Here is a 23,532-nt window from a genome sequence, read left to right on the forward strand (position 1 = left end):
CTGAGTTCGAAAGCTGGGTTTATATTGCAGTGTAGATCTACCCTGCCTGCCTATATTTCAGCATATAGGGCAAAATCCAAAGCCCACTGAAGTCAATGGGATTCTTTTTGCATTGATTTCAACAGGCACTGGATCAGGCCAATTGTGTTTTAGGGGCCAAAAGCCTGTTGCCATTTAAATCAGTGGAACAACTCCCCTTGACTTCAATGGAATAGGATTAGGTACATCCTCAAACTTCTTTACAAATATTAATTAGTTTTGTGATAAAATCTATCCTAGAAAAACCTTTTGAAGAAGTGGACTAACAGCCATTTAGAAAAGTGTCTGACCTTATCTTCTTGACATAGTCATAAAAAGTTATAGAAGATTACTAGCTAATGGTGCTTTTTGGCACTCAGACTGTATCACTACTTTCAGACCCTGCTCTGGTCAGCTCTCCTTACTGCAATGCTTTGGGCACTCCAGAGCTGGATTTTTCAGAGTCATGCTAAGTGTGCAGTTGGTGAATTTCTAGAAAATATTTCCAGCCACTTTATTATACACTAGTGCAATTCAATTGCACTTCTGAAAATGCTCTGGTACATGTATTGCACACCTAAGTTTCCAGTTCAACAAAACCTGGAGATCAGAGAAGTGGAATTTGTTCTCCATTTTGAAAGTGCATTTACACATTTAAATAGACCACTCTGCTCCCAAGCATGTCCTCGGTAAATGAACTAACTTATTACCAAATGAACATGTAATTGCACATGTAATAACTCATTTTGTAATGGCACATTCTGAGCATATACGTCAGATATGTTTTTAGAAATGTAGTCCAAAACAGAGAAAGTGAAAGTCTCATTCCCTAGGAGGTAGGGAATTTTTGCTGAGACTGAACTATTTCTCCTGCCAATCGTTTTATTTTTTTAAAAGCATATGCATTAGAAAAACAGGTTTTTGAAAGTGAAATATTTTTTGTTTTTGATGGGTTTAAATGGCAAAAGCCTGTTTTTCTTTTTTTTTCTATTGTCTCTCTCCATCTGTGCTTCAGCTGCATCTGTGAGTTTCTCAATGCTACAGCATATCTTTCTGCCTGTGCCCATTTGTGTGTCTAGTTGCTTGTAAGCACACTGTAATGAAGTGAGCCTCTTGAGAGCCCTATAGTTTGCTCCTTATGAATTCAGCAACCACAAAGTGCATCTATGACTCCCAGTGGCAAGGGAGTGGTCTATAACAGTAATGTCTGACATGCCTGAGAAGCTCACTGCACCTAGGACACTGCTTTCATAGTGTTTATCCATAAAGAATATCATGTAAGATGTTAAATGAAAGCCAGCATCACATTGATCATAAATATTGTTGTGAAATGTATGTACAGATATTATGTAAAAACATATAAAGAAAATATGTTCCTAAAGTGAGTGTCCAGGTAGGGTTGACAAACAGGTTGTTGCCAGACAAATGATGTATTTTCATCTGCCTGCCTCAGTTCAAATGTAAATTAAGCATCATAAGACATCACGATAGAAGCCCCCTATTTGCATATAAAGTCACCACACCAGGGCATAAACCTTAGAGTCATCCTGACTCCAGGGACATACAATGGATTTGAGGAGATGTAAGGAGAAGGCAAAAGGACACTTCTTTATCCTGCACCTGGGGATGTAATCAGCCAGTATGATTACATTCATGAAAATGAGATCCCAACCAACCTTGGTTGGAAATGCTGCAGGAAGGCTTTGGGTGAGAACAGACAGCTTTTAGATTGTTGCTTAGCCTGTTAACATTAAATATAGTTTCTAGAAAATGTTATGGTTTTGTTTTATATGTAACCTTTCTATTTCCATTATTGTCCTTTCACACACACTCTTAAATCTTACCCTTTGATAATACACACACGACTGATTTCACTGTAAATATATCACAGAGCTGTGATGTTATACAAGAGCTGATCCTCAGTTGAATCAAACAAGTTGCTATGTACACTGTGCTATTTGGGGTGGCAAACATGGTACTTCTCTCAGTAGCCAGTAACAGGGGCTGCATATCAAAAGGGGAACTCTGAAAGGGGTCTGGGACAGAGGTGCACCTGCTGTTAACCTGCAACACAAAGTGAGGGCTATCCTTGCCCAGATGAGATCCCTTGGGTGGGTAACAGACTGGGGGTGTTGGGGAGCTGGCACCTAGTTAAGCACCAGCAAGTCTCTCTCTGGCTGGAGGCAGGGGGGTAACAAGATGACTCTCAGTCGTGGACATCCTGAGAAAGTATCACATCATCTAGCCAAGTGAAAAATGGTGAAAAAAAAGGAGCTGTGATCTGTTTGTGCTACTTCTGAGCTCCACTGAAAGGGACAAGCCCTTATAGCTTCCTGCTGTTTGTTCTGGGCAAATATTTGAGTACCAATCTAAAATCAGTTTATCAGGCAATGTTTTGCCTTAAACATATAATCAGGAGGTCAGGCAGGAAAAGAGTTGGAACAGATGTGGAAATGGTGAGCAGCAGGGGAGAAAAGCTGGTAGTGCAAGGTTGGTGAGGTCTCCACCCACTCAAGGGAATATATTGTTAAAGTCATTCGATTCCTCTGTCAATATTATTCTGCAAAAGTGCAACACACTGAGAGTCTTAAAAGGAAGTCATTAACTTAAAAATCACAATTTTATCTAAAGATTTTTTAAACCTATCATTGTTAAAAGCAACACCCTAGCCTAGACTACAATAATTGAAAGATTAGACACAAAAGTTAATCTTTTTTTCTCCAGTTTGTTTACACTGTGCTTTTGACTGCACATTATGTATAGTTTTATACTGACTATGGCAATGTTTTGAAATCAAGATAACATTTATCTGTGTGCCAACTGTCTCCCTGGCTGCCAAGCCATGCCAGAGAGGTAGTTGCAGCATTTCAGAAGTGGCATAGGTATATAGCTGTAAGGAAATCTGTGATGGGAATCAGAAATGGACCTGAACAAAAATCCCAGATTTAATGCCTGGATCCAAACTTCACAGTTAGCTCTGTAATGGTCTATTTGGTCTTATCAAAACCCAGGATCTGAATACTTGAGGGTACGAAATCCAGATCTGAATCTGAACCTTCCCAAAGTCCCGAGCATTTAGATTCCATCATTTTTCCTAGAATTAAGATTTAATTGTGAATTTGGATCCGGAGTGCTGGCTCGTGCCCACTCTTCTATAAATGCACATTAGTATTATTATAATATAAAATGGCACAACAAGAGGTGGGGAGTCAGAATTTGAAGTATGTACATTAGTTAGGAGGATTTAAAAAACTCAGAGTAGGCTGCTCTCTGTTATGACAGCTGCCTCAATAGGAGTGTTGAGAGATTATAGACTTGCACATGGCTAGCCAGAGCTAGAGAAGTTCTCAGCATACCGACAAATGCCGCATACAAGTGTCTGAAGGGCACAGTTTGAATAGCACAGTAATGGAGTAGCCATTATTCCTTCTATGTATCTGATAGTGAATATTTTCTATCTGGCTGTTCTCAAGGTTCCTGCTAATCTCATTTATCTATGCATTAATACCGAGTATGGTATATTCCCATTTACCTGAAACCCTATTATGTGAACCTCCTCATTATTGAATCTCTTCCTTCTCTCAGCATGAGATACAAGCCCGCTGCAGCGTACAGCTCATGTATCTCATTCTGGGGGACAAGGAAGGGATTTAGATAATGCAGAGGTTCAGATAACAGAGCAGAGACCCCCAGTCAGGACTGTGAGGAGGAGGGGGAGGACTAACCTCCAACCACAGGAGAGGCTATCCTGCAGCAGTGCAGGGAGCCGTCTGCAGTTGCACTGTCACAGGAGTGAGCAAGTGGGGCCATGACAGTGGCGCTGCAGAGAGCTCCCTGCCATGATGCAAGGCCAGCAACACCCTATCACTGTGGTCCCAGCAGGGCAGAGCAGAGCCCTGGCTGGAGGGGAAGGGTCTCTGCTCTGCCCCACCACGACTGCAGCCTGCCCTCTGTGCCTACAAGGATCGGGTGTCACCAGCCCTGCAGTAGCAGAGGGAACCCTCTGCAGCCCTGCTATCAAGGAAGTCATTGAGTCGAGCAAAGCAGAGACCCTCAGCCAGGACTGCGAGGATTATGAGGACGACAAGCCCACAGCTGCAGGGTAGACCACTCTGCTGCTGAATAGCTCCTGCCCTCTTGATAATCCAAACTCCTGATTATGTGTCCCCTCATGCTATCTGGGTAATCAGGAGTTGAGCGAAATACAGCATGTAGGCTAGGCACCAAAGAATTCCAGGGATGACTCTACTGTTGTGAGGTGTATGATGGTACAGTTGAGCTTTATAGTGCTTGTAGACAGGATTTAAGCAGCTGTGTGCCACAAATGCCCCCAGACAGATGTAAAGAAGTATCACAGTATTCATGAACATCCAAAGATGGATATTATCCTATAACAACGTTGCCTAATTCTTCATCGTGTGGTCTGAGACAGTCCTTAGCTACAGCAGGGCTCTATGGGGCAGCCTTATGTTCCACAGCTTCTTTTGGCCTCTGAAGTAATCCCATACCAATAAGGAACAGCCCTGGCTGCCAGGTTCATGAGAAAGAAAACAGTATAAAAACTGTGTGACTTAACATCACACAATGTGACTGAGATTAAGGGATTTTTTAAAAATTCTAATTCCCTTATATTAATTCATATTTGAAGATCCTTCTAATCTCTGCATTTCTCCCAGGTACAGTAAAATGCACTAAATAAACTCGTTAAGGGATACTCCAAAATTTGCTTCACTGCTAAAATGCAGGAAGAGTTGAAATACCATAAAATGTACATCATCCTTCAGAATGTGGGGGTGTGTAATTTCTCTCTGTTAAATCTCCTCTTTTACTCTCTGTCTATACATTATATCCGTTCTTTCTATGGCAGGCTTCTCTCATACAATCTATGCCTCCTTTTCTTGGGCTTTCCTGTCTCTTCCCTTTGACCGTGGCTTTCCCTTTTGACCTATTTCTTTTTTTTCCCCTTCACTGATATTTTGTTTCATTTTGTGATCTCTCGCTTTTTTTGGGGTGTGGGCGTGCATGCAGTATTTTTCATTTTTTAGGCCGAATGGTTCCCTCTAAAAAATAGATGTTTTCAGTGAGAGCTCTGTTTTGATCCAACGAGGGAAAACTGGCCCTCACTCATTTAGAGTTCAAGTGTTTCTGCCAGAGAAGCTTCATTATCTGCTTGCCTGTAGGTTTTAAGCTCTGCAAAGTTGATCTGGGTCTTCCTAAGGAAGCTGTTTCTGCTAATGATTGGCAAGCGGTGCTGCTTGCAGAAGTGGAGATGCAGCAGTAAAAGAGCAGCAGACTAAGGCAGCAATATATCTGGCAGCACCACTTGTATTAAAGTTGGCATCTCTGTAGTTTTGCTTTAGGAATGGGACAACTCTGCTTGGCATGCAGGTAAATGCTTGGCAACCATAAATAGGAGAGAATGAGGGTGAGCATTTGTGCAATACTGATACTGTAATCATCAAGGTTGTAGCTTATGTACAGTATCTACAATAATTTAATGATGAGACGACAAGCACAGATGTTATGAAGCACAACTGCAAACTACTGCTACATGGGTATTCATAAGTGGCACTGCTGCTTGGATTTTCAAATGGAAATAAGCAGGCTCAGCAGGGTATGAAGCTGCTAGTAACTACAGAAAATCATAATAATAATATGTATATTATATATTTTAAATCAAACTACCTGTCCTTTTCAAAAGCGTTGATCTGAGCAAAGTATTGCAAAGTGTCTGCAATCTGAAATTGCAGGAATTTATACATTTGGACTAGTGTGAATTTACAATGGATTTTAGAGGAAGGATTGAGTTATAAAATGAAAGTCTCCATTCACTAAGCCTGTCAAAAATCAAGGCTCATAGAGTTCAGTATATGCAGCCCATTTAAATGCCTAATAATAACAGTAGTAGTAATAATAATAATAATAAATACTACCTCGCTCTAACATTGCACTTTTTCATCAGTAGATCTGAAAACACTTTACAAAAGGAGGTAAGCATCATTAGGCCCATTTTACAGATGGGGCAACTGAGATACAGAGTGAAGTGACTTTGTCAACAGGCCTGGGGCAGAGCTGGGAACAGAGCTCAAGTCTTCTGAGTCCTTGTCCAGTGCTCATCTACTAGACCACACTGCCTCCAAGTTTTTAGCAGATTTTAGGCTAGTAACTTAACCAGTATTTAAAGAATGGTTCTATTCTGTAAAGTTACTTTGTAAAAGTGGCCTCATGGGGTTCAATGCTTATGGTCTCTTAATGATGTCCATATTAAATGTGCTCAGTTTACAAGTAAAAATATTTTTCTAAGGGACAGCCTTACATACTCACTTGGGGTCTCAGAATCAAGCTCTGTTCTCTCCTTCTCACACACGGTTCTACGGGTAAATTATGCCTGTAGTGGCACTTGTGCACAGGGCCACCCAGAGGATTCAGGGGGCCTGGAGCAAAGCAATTTTGGGGGCCCCTTCCATAAAAAAAGTTGCAATACTACAGAATACTATGTTCTCGTGGGGGCCCCTGTGGGGCCCGGGACAAATTGCCCCACTTGCCCCCCCCACCCCCCCGAGCAGCCCTGCCTGTGCAACCCCGTCTTCAAATTGTGCTCTTACTGACAGTCGGGCAGTGCGTCTCTTCAGTGGGTTTGCACAGGTGTAACTGATAGGAATTTAATAAACAATGTGGCTGATGATACATGAAATGGGGTAACATTGGTGTCCTTTTAGCTGTGTTAGGCTCTGCCAGAGGTAGAATATACACAGGGAGCAGATCTGCTGGGTTAGGAAAGTGCATTTTTAAACATAGTCACTTCTTTAAATCAGTAACGTTCAAACCAAATCATCTACAATATTACTGTGGTTGTATTTATGATTACCCAACACTTCCATTACACATTTTTGTGAACTGTTTAAGGTAGGGGTATAATTTGGCCCATTCTATAAAATCACTACTTCATTTGGATTGTACAGGTGTAAATGAAGGCAGGAATTGGCCCTAGAATGCTACTGTTTCCAAATACCAGCACCATTTGCTGTTTCACAGCAGGTTTCTCTTATCCATTACTGCCCAAACTGCTTGAAATTTATTGCACAGAATGTATGAATTATTTACTGCTTGGTTATGACTTGCAACAAGAATAAATGCTAAAAGCTAAAGGCCCAAGCCTGCTGTCTTAATGGGAGCAGAGCTCTCATCAGCATGAATGGCACTTTTGTATGTGCACAGATGGTGTGGATGGCAAGACAGCATCAACAAGTGCTCTTCTGATTAAGATCTATTAAAGACATTGGCAGACTCATCTTGTTGTTTTGTCAGTCACATTATGGAAATCAGATAACATACATAACACCATTCACAAAGCAAAAACAGAGAAGCCACTTCAGCACCCATACAATTGATAAAATGCATGATGTAAACACAGCACTTAAGTTGATAAGTAAATAAGACTAGAGATCAATAGAAAGTATTCCAGAAATCAAAGGAATCATAAAGGGTAGTGAATGCATGGGGAAAGATTTTTCAAAGCTGCCTAAGGGATTTGCACACCCAGTTTTCTGAACAACATTTGAAAATGTTAGTCATGATGAGGAACTGCATTCAGGTCCCCGACTTCAGATCTAGAAAACCATTCACATACCAGCTCCTTCTTCTTCATGCACTCCATGAGGATTATGAAGAGGTGCTGTGCCTGGGTTCGAGTGTAGGTAAAAGTCTTCTGGATAGTAACTAGTAACTGGTCCCTCAAAGACTCATTGATAAGTCTGAAATTCAGAAAAGCAGAGAAAATGCAGAAGTGTGTAATTAAAACTGGCATTGAAAAGGATTGCAGTGTCAAATGAATGGCCAAGGAGGTAAGAGTGAGAAAACAAAAAAGTGTTAAAAATTTGTTCTTTTTGCACAGGACTGAAAGGCAGAGATTTATTAAAGAGACATACAATGTTATGCTGAGAAAACATGCTGCCCTTAACACAGTGGAGTGGTCCCTCACCTCTGAGATTTGATTTCAATTCCCAGATATCGCCTGACACAAGGTCATTCAAGGCTACCAGCTATGAGAGATTTCTTAATGAAAGCAAACTGATAGCCTGGCTTTGACTGGGATGTCAGGATGAGCTTAACGTACAGTTCTACCAGTGGCTTCACAGGCTCTGCTGGTGCAGCTTTGGGGACTCTCTTTTTTTTTTCCTTCAAATTTTTGTTTTTAGTGAATATTTTTGTTGTATTTAATAAATCATAACATACCATATAAAATTACACCAAAAGAGCTACCATAATTCCCAATATTAATACATTTAAAATACTGGTTGTAAAGTAAGATTTTATGTTGTTATATTGAATGCCATTTTTTGCGCTGGTTAAGTCTGAGTCATCTAGAAACCAAAATGAGCATGGTACTGAGAAAAGTAAGTAGCCACAATAAGAAAAGGGTAAAATTTTTGAAGTACCTAAGGGATGTCTATGCCCCTGGTCAGCGGGTTCAGGCAGTGCCAAGTTTACACTGGTGCCAGGCCCATGCTCAGAAGGGGGCCCTAGCCTGCTCCACTTGCACTGTAGCCAGAGACCCCACATGGCTGCTGGCTTCTGCCCTCCTCCCCCCACTTGCTCCTCTTGGCCAGCCTGCTGGCCAGCTGAGGGCTCCTCTCTGCCCTTGGCCCCACCCACCAGTTTCTCTCTGCCTCCTGGCCGGAACCCAGTGCACCCCTGGCTCTTAGCAGTCTCTGCTTCCCACCACCCGTGGGGCCCCACCTGTCTCCCTGGAGCTGAGCCACCTGGGACTGATGCAGAAGACTGGCCAGTCTCAGCCAATTCAGGGGCGGTGGGGGGAGGTGAGAGGCGCTTGGCTGGGCCCCTCTAGGCAAGTGGGCCCTGAGGGAGCCTGGCTGGTCGCACCACTCCTGAGGGGCCGGAGCGATTCCCTGCCCCGAGACCAGCCCTGGCTGTGCTGCTGGCTCAGCCCAGCAGACACAATCGCCTCCCAGAGGGCCGGTGAGTGCGGCTCAGAGGCAGGGCATGGGGGACTGGGTCTCTGGTGTGTGTGTGTGGGGGTGCTGGGCTGTGAGGAGGCAGGGAAGATCTGTGTGTTGGGGCACTATGGAGTGGGGATTGTGTGTGGGGTGCTGGGCAGTTGTGGTGGGGCTGTGGGCAAGGGATGGTGGTGTGCAGGGCACTGTGCATTTGTGACAGGATCAGGGAGGTGCTGGGCATAGTGGGTCTAGGGGGGCTCTGGCCACTGGGAGTCAGGGGGTGTTGGGTGGGATGTGTGGTGCAGCCTGGGCCCACTCCTGAGGGGAAGGGGCATGCTGGCAGTGCAGGGCCAGGTGGGCCATTGTGTGCCTGGCAACTGCTGGTTTGTAAATAGTGCCCTCCCCCTAGGCTGGATGGAGCAGGGTCGCTCCTCCCACGCCATACCCCTGGCCAGCCCCTTGCTCTGGGGACCGATCTCCCCATGCAATGCTCCATTGCCCCCATGGGGGGCCCACAAATATGTTTGGTGCCAGGCCCACAAAAGGTTAATCCAGCCCTGGGTTTAGGGCTATAAAACTGCAGTGTAGATGTTTGGGCTTGGGCTAGTGCCCTGGCTGTGAGACCCCATGAGGGGGGAGAGTATTAGCCCTGGTCTACACTACGAGTTTAGGTTGAATTTAGCAGTGTTACATCGATGTAACCCTGCAACTGTTCACATGACGAAGTCGTGTTTTTCGACTTAAAGGGCTCTTAAAATCTATTTCTGTATTCCTCCCCCAACAAGGGGAATAGAACTGAAATCAACCTTGCAGGGTCGAATTTGGGGTAGTGTGGTCACAATTTGATGGTATTGGCCTCCGGGAGCTACCCCAGAGTGCTCCATTGTGACCGCTCTGGACAGTGCTCTCAACTCAGATGCACTGGCCATTCTAGAAGGTGCCCCTACAACTACCCCACCCCTGTGCTTTGACTCATCAATAGAGTAGCATGCAACAGGGATGCAGGTTTTGGGGACGAGGAAGATGATGATGAGGAGGTTGAAGACAGCTTACAGCAAGCAGTGGAGAAACCATTTTCCCTGACAGCCAGGAACTGTTTCTCACCCTGGACCTGGATTCACCCACCCATCCACCTACAGCTGCCTCCTGGCCCTGCCAGGCAGAGAAGGGACCTCTGGTGAGTGTACCTTTGCAAATATTATACATGGTTTAAAAGCAAGTGTGTTTAATGATTAATTTGCCCTGGCATTCGCGGCCAGTACAGCTACTGGAAAACTCTGTTAACGTGTCTGGGGATGGAGTGGAAATCCTCCAGGGACATCTCCATAAAGCTCTCCTGAATGTACTCCCAAAGCCTTTGCAAAAGGTTTCTGGGGAGGGCGGCCTTATTCTGTCCTCCATGGTAGTACACTTTACCATGCCAGACCAGTAGCATGTAATTTGGAATCAGCGTATGGTCCCGGTGTTTGCAGGCATTCAAACAACATCCGTTCTTTATCTCTCTGTGTTATCCTCAGGACAGTGATATCATTCATGGTCACTTGGTTAAAATAGGGTGATTTTATTAAGAGGACATTCAGAGGTGCCTGTTCCTGCTGGGCTGTTTGCCTGTGGCTGAACAGAAATGTTCCCCACTGTTAGCCACGCGGTGCGGGAAGGAATGAAGCGATCATCCCAGAGAACTGGGTGTGTGTGAGGGGGGTTAGTTGGGTTCGTGCTGCATGTTAACCTGAAAACTGCAGCCCCTCCTTTTAAATTGCCAACCCATTTTAAATGGCCAACTCAATGGCTGCTTGGTACGGGAAATGAGGGCGCTGCTGTTTGAAACCATTCCCACATGTTTTGAAGGTTAAAGAAGCCAAAAGACTGTGTCTTGCCATGGTTGCCTGTAAACCGAATTCTGTGGCCCAGCCCTGTGTGAGTGATCTCTCACAGCAAACCAGCATACCCTCAATAAGAGGCAAAATGTGACCTTGTACTTAAAGCCCATGTGCTATGTAATGTTAACAGCAAGGTTTACCATGAAAGAGTCTACCCACTGTTCTCTAAAATGTGTCTTTTTAACTACCGCTCTCCCTTTTTCTTCCTTCACCAGCTGCAAATGTTTGAATGCTCACACTATCTTCTCCTTCCCAGAGGCTAGCGAAGATTAGAAGGCAAAAAAAACCGCACTTGTGATGAAATGTTCTCTGAGCTCATGCAGTCCTCCCACACTGAAAGAGCCCAGCAGAATGCGTGGAGGCAGACAATGTCAGAGTCCAGGTAAGCACAATATGAATGCGAGGACAGGTGGCGGGCTGAAGATAATAAGTGGCGGGCTGAAGATGATAGGGGGCATCAGCTTGGTGACAGATAGCAAGAGGCAATGCTGAGGCTACTGGAGGAACACACTGATATGCTCCGGCGCACGGTTCAAGTTCAAGAAAGGCAGCATGAGCACAGACGGCCGCAACAGCCCCTGTGTAACCAACTGCCCTCCTTCCCAAGTTCCATAGCCCCCTCACCCAGACGCTCAAGAATGCGGTGTGGGGGCCTCCAGGCACCCAACCACTCCACTCCAGAGGACTGCCCAAGCAACAGAAAGCTGGCATTCAATAAGTTTTAAAGTGCAGTGTGGACTTGTCCTTCCCTCCTCCCCGACCCCTCCTGGGCTACCTTGGCAGTTACCCCCCTATTTGTGTGATGAATTAATAAAGAATGCATGAATGTGAAGCAACAATGACTTTATTGCCTCTGCAAGCAGTGATCGAAGGTCGGAGGGGAGGGTGTTCAGCTTACAGGGAAGTAGAGTGAACCGGCAGTGGGAGTGCGGGGGTTCATCAAGGAGAAACAAACAGAACATTCACACTGTAGCCTGGCCAGTCATGAAACTGGTTTTCAAAGCTTCTCTGATGTGCACCGCGCCCTCCTGTACTCTGCTAACTGCCCTGGTGTCTGGCTGTATGTAATCAGCGGCCAGGCAATTTGCCTCAACCTCCCACCCCGCCATAAATGTCTCCCCCTTACTCTCTCAGAGATTGTGAAGCACACAGCAAGCAGTAATAACAATGGGAATATTGGTTTCGCTGAGGTCTATCCAAGTCAGTAAACCGTTCCAGAGCATTTTTAAAATGTCCAAATGCACATTCTACCACCATTCTGCACTAGCTCAGCCTGTAGTTGAACAGCTCCTGCCTACTGTCCAGGCTGCCTGCGTACTGCTTCATGAGCCATGGCATTAAGGGGTAGGCTGAGTCCCCAAGGATAACTATAGGCATTTCAACATCCCCAATGGTTATTTTCTGGTCTGGGAAGAAAGGCCCTTGCTGAAGCTTTTGAAACAGACCAGAGTTCCTGAAGATGAGAGCGTCATGTACCTTTCCCAGCCATCCCATGTTGATGTTGGTGAAACATCCCTTGTGATCCACCAGTGCTTGCAGCACCATCGAAAAGTACTCCTTTCGGTTTATGTACTTGCTGCCTTGGTGTTCCGGTGCCAAGATAGGGATATGGGTTCCGCCTATCGCCCCACCACAGTTAAGGAATCCCATTGCAGCAAAGCCATCCACTATGACCTGCACAGAGTCACTACCCCCTTGATATCAGCAGCTCTTTGATTGCGTTGGCTATTTGGATCACAGCAGCCCCCACAGTAGATTTGCCCGCTCCAAATTCATGCCCGACTGACCGGTAGCTGTCTGGCAATGTAAGCTTCCACAGGACTATCACCACTCACTTGTGAACTGTGAGGGCTGCTCTCATCTTGGTATTCTTATGCTTCAGGGCAGGGGAAAGCAAGTCACAAAGTTCCATGAAAGTGCCCTTACGCATGCGAAAGTTTTGCAGTGACTGGGAATCGTCCCAGACATGCAACACTATGTGGTCCCACCAGTCTGTGCTTGTTTCTCGGGCCAGAATCAGCATTCCATGGCATGAACCTGCCTCATTAACACCATGATGTCCACATTCCGGGGGCCCGTACTTTGAGAGAAGTCTGTGTCCATGTCCTCATCACTCTCGTCACCGTGCTGCCCTCACCTGGTTTTGCTTTTGCAGGTTCTGGTTCTGCATATACTGCAGGATAATGCGTGTGGTGGTCATAATTGCCTTGGTGATCTGAGTGGGCTCCATGCTTGCCATGCTATAGCGTCTGCATTGAAAAAAGGCGCAAAACGATTGTCTGCCGTTGCTCTGAAAGAGGGAGGGGCGACTGATGGCATGGCTTACAGGGAATTAAAATCAACAAAAGGGGTGGCTTTGCATCAAGGAGAAACACACACAACTGTCACACAGAATGGCCCCCTCAAGGATTAAACTCAAAACTCTGGGTTTAGCAGGCCAATGCTCAAACCACTGAGCTATCCCTCCCCCCACTATTCACGGGGGATGGGGAAAGCAAATGAATACAAAACAAATCTGGTCTCTTTCTTGTTTTGATCTACTCCATCTCTCTTTTACATCTTAGGCTGGCAGCAGATGGTGCAGTATGACTGCTAGCCATCGTCGTCTCCTGGCTGCTCGCCAGAAGATGATGCAATACAATTGCTAGCCATCCTCGTCTTCTGGCTGCTCGCCAGAAGACGGTGCAGTATGACTGCAGGCAGGACTGACTCTCTAGGAGACAAAACTTAAAAAGAGAATGACCTGGAGTCACTCCCATTTATGTCTGGGCGCCCTTGACAGACCTCACCGAGTTCTTCCAGGAGCACCCATGTCTGCCCACGTGCCCCTGACTGACCAATCGTAATGCACCGTCCGCTGCCAAAAAGCAATGAGCTGCTGCTGTGTAGCAATGGAGTACCAAGTCTGCCAGCACCCAGGAGACGTACGGTGACGGTGAGCTGAGCGGTGGTATGGCATCTGCACAGGTAATCCAGGAAAAAAGGCTTGAAACGATTGTCTGCTGTTGCTTTCACGGGGGGGGAGGGGCTGATGACATGTACCCAGAACCACCCGTGACACTGTTTTTGACCCATCAGGCATTGGGATCTCAACCCAGAATTCAAATGGGCGGCGGAGACTGTGGGATAGCTATAGGATAGCTACCCACAGTGCAACGCTCTGGAAGTCGACGCTAGCGTCAGTACTGTGAACACTCTGCGAGTTAATGGTCTTAAGTGGGGACACACACAATCGAGTGTATAAAATCGATTTCTAAAAAATCGACTTCTATAAATTCGACCTCATTTCGTAGTGCAGACATACCCTTAGAGCATGGGCTCCAGCCTAAGCCTGAATGTTTACACTGCTGTTCTTAACTCTGCAGCCTGAGCCAAAAGATGCGGGCTCTGAGACTCAGTGCTGTAGGTTTTTTATTGCAATGTAGACATAACCTTAAGTGAGACTTAGGAGTCCCAGTGGGACACTTCTGAAATGTTTATCTTTAAACATCATTTGTCAGTTGTGCTGCTGAAGGCTCCATCTTTCAGATGAAATTTAAAACTGAATTATTGACTGCTTGTTTTCACTGCATATCCCCTCCCTCAGCACTTTTTGCCAGAATAAAGGTGTTGATTCCACTGGTGTTTACCAAGTTCTAATGTCAATTGCATTCCTTTTCTCTTCCTGTCTTAAACTGTTGTAGAGCACTGATCTTTCACTGTTAAAAGAGAAGCCACATTCCACACTGGAGATGGTTACATTTCAGTAGCTGAGGGAGTAATTCATGTTTGTCCTGTGTGTAAGGTTAACAAAGTGCTTTGGAATCCTCTGGGATAGAGTGGCTTAAAGGTGCAGTGTAAAATTTACCCATTTAACTCGGCTTTTAATGAATTACCATCAAGCCACAGTAAGGACTTATTGTAGGGCAGATAAAGGCACTGTAAATCATCTGTAGCGATGACTTAAGAAATTTGGTATTTGTTTATTTTTAATCTAGTAAGGATCTCAGATGTTATGGTTCTGATTGCTTTTGGAATAAACAAATACCTCTAAATGTAAACTTGTTATAATTTATATTACTGATATGATGGCATTTACTTTTGCATCATCCACTTAAGTGTGTGCAACAATGATGAGATCACTGACTGTTAATATGGTATTACTGAATCCCCTCAATAAAGATTCATAGGGCCAAATTCCACAGCCCTTATTGAGTTCTGATTTCAGTAGGAGTTTTGTCTAAGTAAAGACTAAGTTATTCCAGGTATAGCCCATAGGCAATGTATTGTGATACAATTAAACATCAATTCTAACAATAACCATTTCTTATGACACTTTAGTAATGAATGATTGTATTATTACAATTTACAGAAGCAGTGGTAAAAGCAGCCTATAATACTGAAGTAAGTGGGAGACTTGCCAAAGTCAGGACTGCTGTAATAGACTATATCTTTTTCAGGTGCCGGCTGAGAAATTAACAAATTCAGAAGATGTCAAGATATTCTGTTTCAGAGTAGAAGCCATATTAGTCTGTATCAGTAAAAAACAACGAGAAGTACTTGTGGCACCTTAGAGACTAACAAATTTATTTGGACATAAGCTTTCGTGGGCTAGAACCCAATTAATCAGATGCATGGAGTGGAAAATACAGTAGGAAGATATATATACCGAGTACATGAAAAGATCGCATATATATCTCTTCCTGTATTTTCCACTCCATGCATCTGATGAACTGGGTTCTAGCCCACGAAAGCTTATGCCCAAATAAATTTGTTAGTCTCTAAGGTGCCACAAGATATTCTGTGGTAGTCATCATATCTGAAACCACAGCTTTGATGGCCTAGATGAAATAATCCTGATTATCCAATAACATAATAGAAGGTACCAAGTACTTCTGGATAATACAAATTTGACATAATTGAGTGAACTTTGAATGTATTGGTATTGGAAGAAATGGATCTTCAGATAGTAGTTGTCCTCATCATGGAGATTAAATTTTGGAGAACAATAGGGGCAACACATTAGGAAAAAAAAGTCAATATCATGAACACCTTTGATATTGTATTTAACAGTTTATATCTCACACTCTGCTTGCAGATTCTTTCCAGAAGTAGACAGTCACTGAATAAGGAAGGGAAGATTCAAAGTACATTCCCCATTGACTGAATCCAACCAAGAAGCCATATACAAGATTTGCTTTTGGCAACTTGAAGCTTTTAGAAATTTAAAAGGAACCATTTTTAACTTAGTGCAAATGTTAATACTTCAATAATGCCTTAACATCAAAGTGAAATAATAAACACCAACCAAGGTTATTAACAGCAGAGCGCCTGATAATGGAAACCATTAATCTGTTGTTCTGGATGCAACATCGTTATTCTTAAATACCTTACAGATTAGTGGGTTCAGTAATTTAGAAACTGTATCTTTTGAAGTGTGAAATACTCTATACTAAAACAGTCTGCTCATTTAAAATGTTGTAGTTTTTTTTAATCTTATTAGATGAGTCAATGTTTTTAGTAAAAGTCAATGTTAATCAAATATGGAGTATTAGAACCAGAAAATCTTCACAGCTCCCATTTTATGTTAGATAAAACCAAAGGTTTATGATTTCAAACCCCTGCAGCAATTGTAGTGAGATAGCAGAGTATATAATAGTCAAACTGGCTTAAGGTAATTGCTTTGGGATATACAAACACTGAAACCCATTTCATGTGGCTTGCAACTGTCATGCAAAGCTGTAGCATCACATTCTCTCCCCAAGAGTAAAGAGGTGCAAAAATAAATAAGATCTGCAAAAAATCACTGTGAAATGGAGTTTGAATAATCTCATCATTAGAGCTGGTTGGAAATTTTTCCATGAAGTGTTTTTAAGTGCAAAATACTGATTTGTCAAAACGAAAACTTGCATCGGGGAAATTTCTGAGATCTTGGATGGAATTCCTCATAAAAGCCAGAGACAAAGAAAGAGTCACTCCAGAACAGCCAATAGCCCAAAGCTTAGGGCACTCACCTGGGACATGGGAGACCCAGGGCCAAGTCTCTGGTCTGAATCAGGGATTTAGCAGGGATGTTTTGGAGACCCAGGATTAAGTGCCTGAACCACTGGAATATTGCTTGTTCTCTACATATAGTGAACCTATATTGCATCTGCTCTGTGGTCACTCATTCCTGATACCAGCCTGCCTAGTCCCTCTATGCAGATCCAAATCCTATGGAGCACTATCTGCAGGGTGCTGCACAAGAAGGGGGAAGGAGTGAATGCTGGGGAGGCAGCTGAACCTCCCACATGGGAAGGGTGAGAGCTGCACATTACATTGAGGGTTCCGTATACATGAGGGATCTTGGAGGCACTATGTGGGCCACTGCTTGGAAGCATCTGTAGTAAGGTGCCACCACATATAGAAATGTGAGGCAACTTTTCTGCATTCCTGGTGGTCTGAGTTGCACCTAATGCAACACAGCTGTTAGCGCACAGCTGTCATTTACTTACATACCCACTGAAAACAGCTAATCTCCAATACAGAGAAGCACATATTTTTGTTCACAGCTGAACATAATCCTTTTGTTGCAAGTTAATATGTGGCTTAAATATACAGGGCCAAGCCCTGAAGCCCCTATTCAGGCAAAACTATTTTCAAAAATCAAAGGGAATTTTACTTTAGTAAAAACTGAATTAAAAACAAGGGTCTTATGCTCTAAAATGGTGTGGAAAGGGGCTAATATTCTAATAATGTATTTCAGAACTCAGCTGGGTTAGTAAACATGTTATTCCCATCCTATAATGAGAAAAATGTGTAGTAAAATGAAATGGATATTGCTAAAAATGCCCCTTGAAGAGATTTAAAAAAATCTGGTACCCCTACTGGGAAAGATGTGAAGTATGTGAAACCAATTCAGAAGCTGTAATAAGATGCTGTGGCCTATGGACATATATAGCATACCTTTCGAAAACTCTTTTAGTCTCTACCCCAACTATGGTTAATTTCTAAAAAAAAAAAAAAAAATTAGATCCAAATCCTAAAGGTTTACTGACAATTTAGTCAGCATTCCTTCAGGCAAACTCCTCGAAGTCAAGAGGAATTTGTCTCAGTAAGCACTGAGCGAAAACAGGATAAGGCTCTCAGGCTATGGTCCATAATTTTTCAAAGCTCCCTTCATTTGTCTTTCCTATGTTAAAAGTTATCCATGCCATAGTTTTTTTTTAAGCAAACTTCTGAATGAAACTAATGGCAGTTCTTTTAAAAAATTAGTAGCAGGGCCGCCCAGAGGATTCAGGGGGCCTGAGGAAAAGTGGGGAGCTGCGGAGCTTGCACTCACTCAGCAGTCTGGGTCTTTGGCGGCATTTCGGAAGCAGGGGGCCCCTTCAGTCACTCTGCGTCTTTGGGAGCACTGAAGGGCCCCCTGCCACCGAAATGCTGCTGAAGACCCAGACCTCTGCTGGACCAGGGCCCCTGCGCCGCGCAGGGCAAATTGCCTCACTTTCTCCCCGCCCCCGGCAGCCCTGATTAGTGGCATGGGATGGCTTTCTAATTACCAAAAGGCAAGTCTTCCTGCAGCATGACAGTTTGAAAACTGGTTGTTTGTATCATTTATCATGTGATCTGTCACAATTTTCCATGCTTATAAATGTGCCATTTATATCAGAGTGGTTTGAAGGCCTACGGTCAGCCTCAGTGTCTTCCTATTCAGTGCTTTAGTGATGCAGCAAACTGGAAATAATTATATCAGAAATAGAAACAAAAAAGCAGGGTTAGTAACTCTCTCTTTCTAATAAAGCACACAGCAATGTCAGATAAAGCTTTGTGTTAAATGTGAAATAATTTGGTTCAAGACTAAACCTTATTTCCTCCTTATGACCCTAGAAAGGCTAGCAGCTGCTCAAATCAAGGATCTTTGATTGCACTGGGACACAACTGAATTGCACAATCAGTTGATTTATAATATATATATACACATACCTATGATGCACATGCTAAAAATAGCATGTACAAAACAGGTAATTACACTGGCATCTGCAAGAAAATCATGGGAAATTATGTATGCACAATTACCTGCTTAGCGCAAACAACTGCATGTTTCACGTATACAAATTAGCATCCATTTCTAAAAATACAGCCCTCTGTGTGGAAGCTTAAGAGGCATTAATTTAATTTAAGCCCCTCTGTGCTGTCATGGGTTAACATTCTCTGACTCTGTTCCCAGTTGTTCAGACTTTGTTGTCCTAGGGGAGTTTTGGGTCTCTAATAGATGATCTCCTATGGGTCAAATATCTAAAAGCTTGCCAAAAGGAGGACCTGCTGCCACCTCTATCCCTGCAAAATATGGTCAAGGAACAATATTCTTGCATGGTTGATACTGTTTCTTTGAAAAGAATGGAACGTATTTAGGCCTTGATTATCTACTCTGTCCAAGTTTCTCTGATTCAGGGCTGCCTGATTCTGGCACAAGTTAGGCCTGGGATCTTATGTGCCTGGAGGATTGCTCTGTCATGGCCCTCCCCATGACCTGCCCTGACAAGCCTGTCTTTCTTATGAGCTAGGCTAGAGGAGTGGTGTAAGGCCACTTTCCACTGCTTATTGGGGAATCCAACCCATAATCTGAAGGACAAACCTGAGTCTTTACTCTAAATCATCTGGATTCTTATCTTCGATGAATATTCCTACTGTTGCCTCACAGGGCTGATGCAAGGATGTTTTGCGCCCTAGGCGAAACTTCCACCTTCCGCCCTCCCCCTCCCCTCCACCCTGAGGCGCCCTCCCCCCCGTGGCTGCTCCCCTTTTCGCCCTGAGGCATCCCCTTTGTGGCAGCTTCCCACCCCCCCACCATGAAGGCACCCTCCTGCCTTACTTGCTGCAGGCGGCCCTCCCCGCGCTCCCCTGCCCCAGCTCCCTCCGCCTAAATGCCGGCGGCAACCGAAGATCCAGCCACTGCGGTCGCTGCCAAAGAAAATGGCGCCCCCAAATCCTAGCGCCCTAGGTGACTGCCTAGATCACCTAAATGGTTGCACTGGCCCTACTGCCTCACAATCTGTTTGAACTCTGAAGAATCTGTCAGGTTGTTGCACGATGCTTCAGGGACAAGGCATAGAATGACTTTGCTGACCTTTTACTCTTTTCCGTGTCTAATTTTCTTTAGGATTCCTACCTACTCTCTTTGGTTTGATCATTTGCTCCACCTGAGAGTGTGTTTTGGAGTTTTTTGTGTGTTAAACAGATGATTCCCAGATTCTATTAATGTATAATCAATCAACTGGAAGCAAAGCATTATTAGTAGATTATTGCTATGGAAACATCTGTGTCTTTTGTTTTTCTTGATCATTATGAGGATTCTGTTTACTTTTGTTTCATTTTTTTCTGGTTAATTTTCATTGTATGTGCACAAATAATCCAATAATCAATATATAAAAAAACCCATTTGAAATAATCTTATTACTGTTAAGCAATCAAATAAAAAAAAGCAACATTTAAACAAATATAAAGGGTTGACTAAGCAACAAAAGCACAGAAACTGAGTTAAGACTGTCCTCTGATTACGCTGGGTTTACCTAGACATTACCACAGTAGGTGAACTTTCCATTCATATATACTGTAGTTCTTTAAAGTGCAATGTGTTGCATCACAGACGAAAGATAAAACTCAACCCATTAATATTATTTTACTGTATTTTTTTGTATTTAATTTTCTTGCCTTCCCACCTACCAATACTGCACTAAAACAAGCAAGCCACCAAAAAACTTCAGATGTGCCATTTCAGAAAAACTGGGGAAAGAGGGAGGTAATAGCAAGACCTGGTTTCCTGTGGTATTGTTGGATTTCTGAACAGTTTCACTTTAAGCACTCTTTTCAACTGCAAAAGTAAATATTGCTTAGATACCACGGAGCTATAGAAAAACCTCAGACTGACAGAAAGGTAGATATCGCCCCTCATGAAATAAATAGATTGAAGAAGCCTGGGATCTGGCTTCTCACTGGAAAACAGTTCTAGAGACAAATGCTGAAAGTGGAGTGATTATCACATAGCTGTAAACAAGATGAAGTTGGTTTTCAAAGTTACTGTCAGATCTGGAAAATTCAGTATGTTATATCATTTGATATTTAAGGTCTTCCAGCTCCACCTTAAATTAGCAAGATGGTTTTGAAAGATGTCTTTCTGGGCAGCAAGGACAAGTCCAAACCTGAGGCAGGAGATAATACCTGTCTATCCATCCCTCTGTCCATCCTTTGCTGCAAATGATTCCCCTGCTCACAGGGAGAGACTGAAAAACTTAAGTGTCATTTTTTCAAAGTTCAAGAGCTTAAGAGGTATGATATCTCTAAATGAAGGGCATAAAGGACCCCAAAAAGAATTATTCCCACTGGACACTAGTGTTAAAACAACTAGTAGGATGATATTAAAAAAAAAAAAGATACATTTAACTTCAGTATTAGGAAAACTTTTTTGACAGTCAGGTCAACCAGATAAAGGACCTGTTTATCTTGTGATGTTCAGTAATTATGGCATGATCACTAAGTATCTTTAAGGGAATGCTAGATTATAGAGAAAAAGTAGCATAGATTCCTTCTTCTTTGGTGGGTTAAGCTAGATGATTCAAGAGGTATGTGCCATCCCGATATTTAATTCTATAACTGATTGGAATCTTGAGGTTAATTAGTCAATGTTCCTCTTTTAAGATTTTTATAGTACCTTAACAGTCCAAGTTAGTATTTTAAATACTTTTAACAAAACAGAAACGATGGTTCTTCATGGCAAGAATTTACAAATGGGAACCCTGGTCAAGATGTATTAGAATAATTTAGATTGAAAGGACAGTGTCCTTTCAGTGTTAGCTTTGTTCAAGTTGCACAATTTCCTTGTGTGCGCCATGGTGGTTACAAGGCACACAGAAGTTGCCATCTACAGTTCTTTAAAACCGAGATCTAAAGTCATTTGATGAAGAGAGCAATCATGCAATAATACTCCTCCCCTTTCCAAACTCTAAGAACAAATGTGTTCAAAATGTGTTCAAAATGACATAGCTTTTAATAGATGTAATATATAATGTAAACTCTAAGAAACACCACACACCTTAAACATTACCTTCCAATGAACCTAGCTGTCATGGTATAAGTCCCCACTCTGAACCTTAGCGTCCAAAGATGGGGTACCAGCATGAATTGCCCTAAGCTTAATTACCAGCTTAGATCTGATAGGCTGCCACCAACCAGGACTTTCAGTGCCTGGTACGCTCTGGTCCCCCCAAAACCTTCCCAGGGGACCCCCAAGACCCAGATCCCCTGGATCTTAACACAAGGAAAGTAAACCCTTTCCCCCACCGTTGTCTCCCCCAGGCTTCCCCTCCCTGGGGTTACCCTGGATGATCACAGTGATTCAAACTCCTTGAATCTTAAAACAGAGAGGAATTCCACCTTCCCCCCTCCTCTTTTCCCCTCACCAAGAGGCAATACAGATTCAAGCTCCGTGAATCCAAAACAAAGAAGAAATTCACCTTTCCCCCCTCCCCCTCCTCTCTCCTGGAGAGAGAGACGGTGACTAACACAAAGAGCAGGTTTTTCCTCCCCCCTTCTCTCCTTTCTCCCACCAATTCCCTGGTGAGTGCAGACTCCCTCCCCTGGGGTCTTACACAAGATAACCAAAAAATCAATTAGATTCTAAAAAAGAAAAGCTTTCAATAAAAGAAAGAAAAACATAAAAGTTGTCTCTGTAATCAAGATGGTAAATGTTACAGGGTCTTTCAGCTTATAGACACTAGAGAGAATCCTTCCCCCCAGCATACATACAAATTTCAACAGAGATACAATTCTTCCAGCCAAATACACATTTGCAAATAAAGAAAAACAATCAAAAAGACTAAACCGCCTTTCTACTTGTACTTACTACTTGAACAGAAAATTAGAGAGCCTGTAGGTACATCTGGTCACTCTCAGAACCCAGAGAGAACAAAGCAAAACCCAAAAACCACAAACAAAGGCTTCCCTCCACCCAGATTTTAAAGTATCTTGTCTGCTGATTGGTCCTCTGGTCAGGTGTTCCAGGTTCACTGTTTGTTAACCCCTTACAGGTAAAAGGGGCATTAACCCTTAACTATCTGTTTATGACACTAGCATAACACTGAAATCCTCCATCCCAGCACATATATATATTTCCTTCATTGGAAGGAAATGTCTAATGTGTGTGATATTTCTTAAAGAGCTGACATTATATGACTGATAAATTTCACTTCTGTACATTAAAAAAAATACAGGAACAAGTGTTGAGAAATCATGCTAATGGAAGAAGTATAAGAGACAAAGTAAAATAAACACAACATTTTGTGATGCTGCTTTTTTGTAAGCTGGCCTAATTTTCTCTCCAACACACTTACATTTTCTTTCTCCCATGAATGCCAACAGATAACCAAATGTAAAAGTAGCAAGGTATCTTTTGCTGAGCATTATATTAGTTTTTTCCGAGATATCAGTTATATTTGAAAGTAGTATATAGATAATTATGAAAACAATTGATTTTCTAACCCATCACATGGCCATGGCAACTGAGATGTGTGCAAATAATTCATTTTTTGATTACTGGGTATATTTAAAAAAATTGAATTAAAAAGTCATTTGAGGTCACCCAATTTCCTTCTGTGTGGCATGGACAGTTTTGTTCTAACTGAAATAAAAATTGTCATGATGTTTGAGTATTTTATGCTAATTTT

At 43.0% G+C, this 23,532-nt stretch overlaps 1 protein-coding gene across 6 annotated transcripts in view; it reads right to left on the bottom strand.

Moving 5' to 3' along the window:
- The window catches only part of TRPM3 (transient receptor potential cation channel subfamily M member 3), a 597,865-nt gene that overhangs the window by 104,384 nt on the left and 469,949 nt on the right, over positions 1–23,532 (bottom strand). For all 6 annotated transcript variants that reach the window (XM_032798185.2, XM_032798181.2, XM_032798183.2 and 3 more), the window contains exon 8: positions 7,649–7,772. In XM_032798185.2, the coding sequence (XP_032654076.1) occupies positions 7,649–7,772 (124 nt within the window). The remainder of the gene's footprint in view (positions 1–7,648; positions 7,773–23,532) is intronic.

This window comes from Chelonoidis abingdonii, chromosome 6 (genome assembly GCF_003597395.2).
Source record: "Chelonoidis abingdonii isolate Lonesome George chromosome 6, CheloAbing_2.0, whole genome shotgun sequence".
Taxonomy (NCBI): Eukaryota; Metazoa; Chordata; order Testudines; family Testudinidae; genus Chelonoidis; species Chelonoidis abingdonii.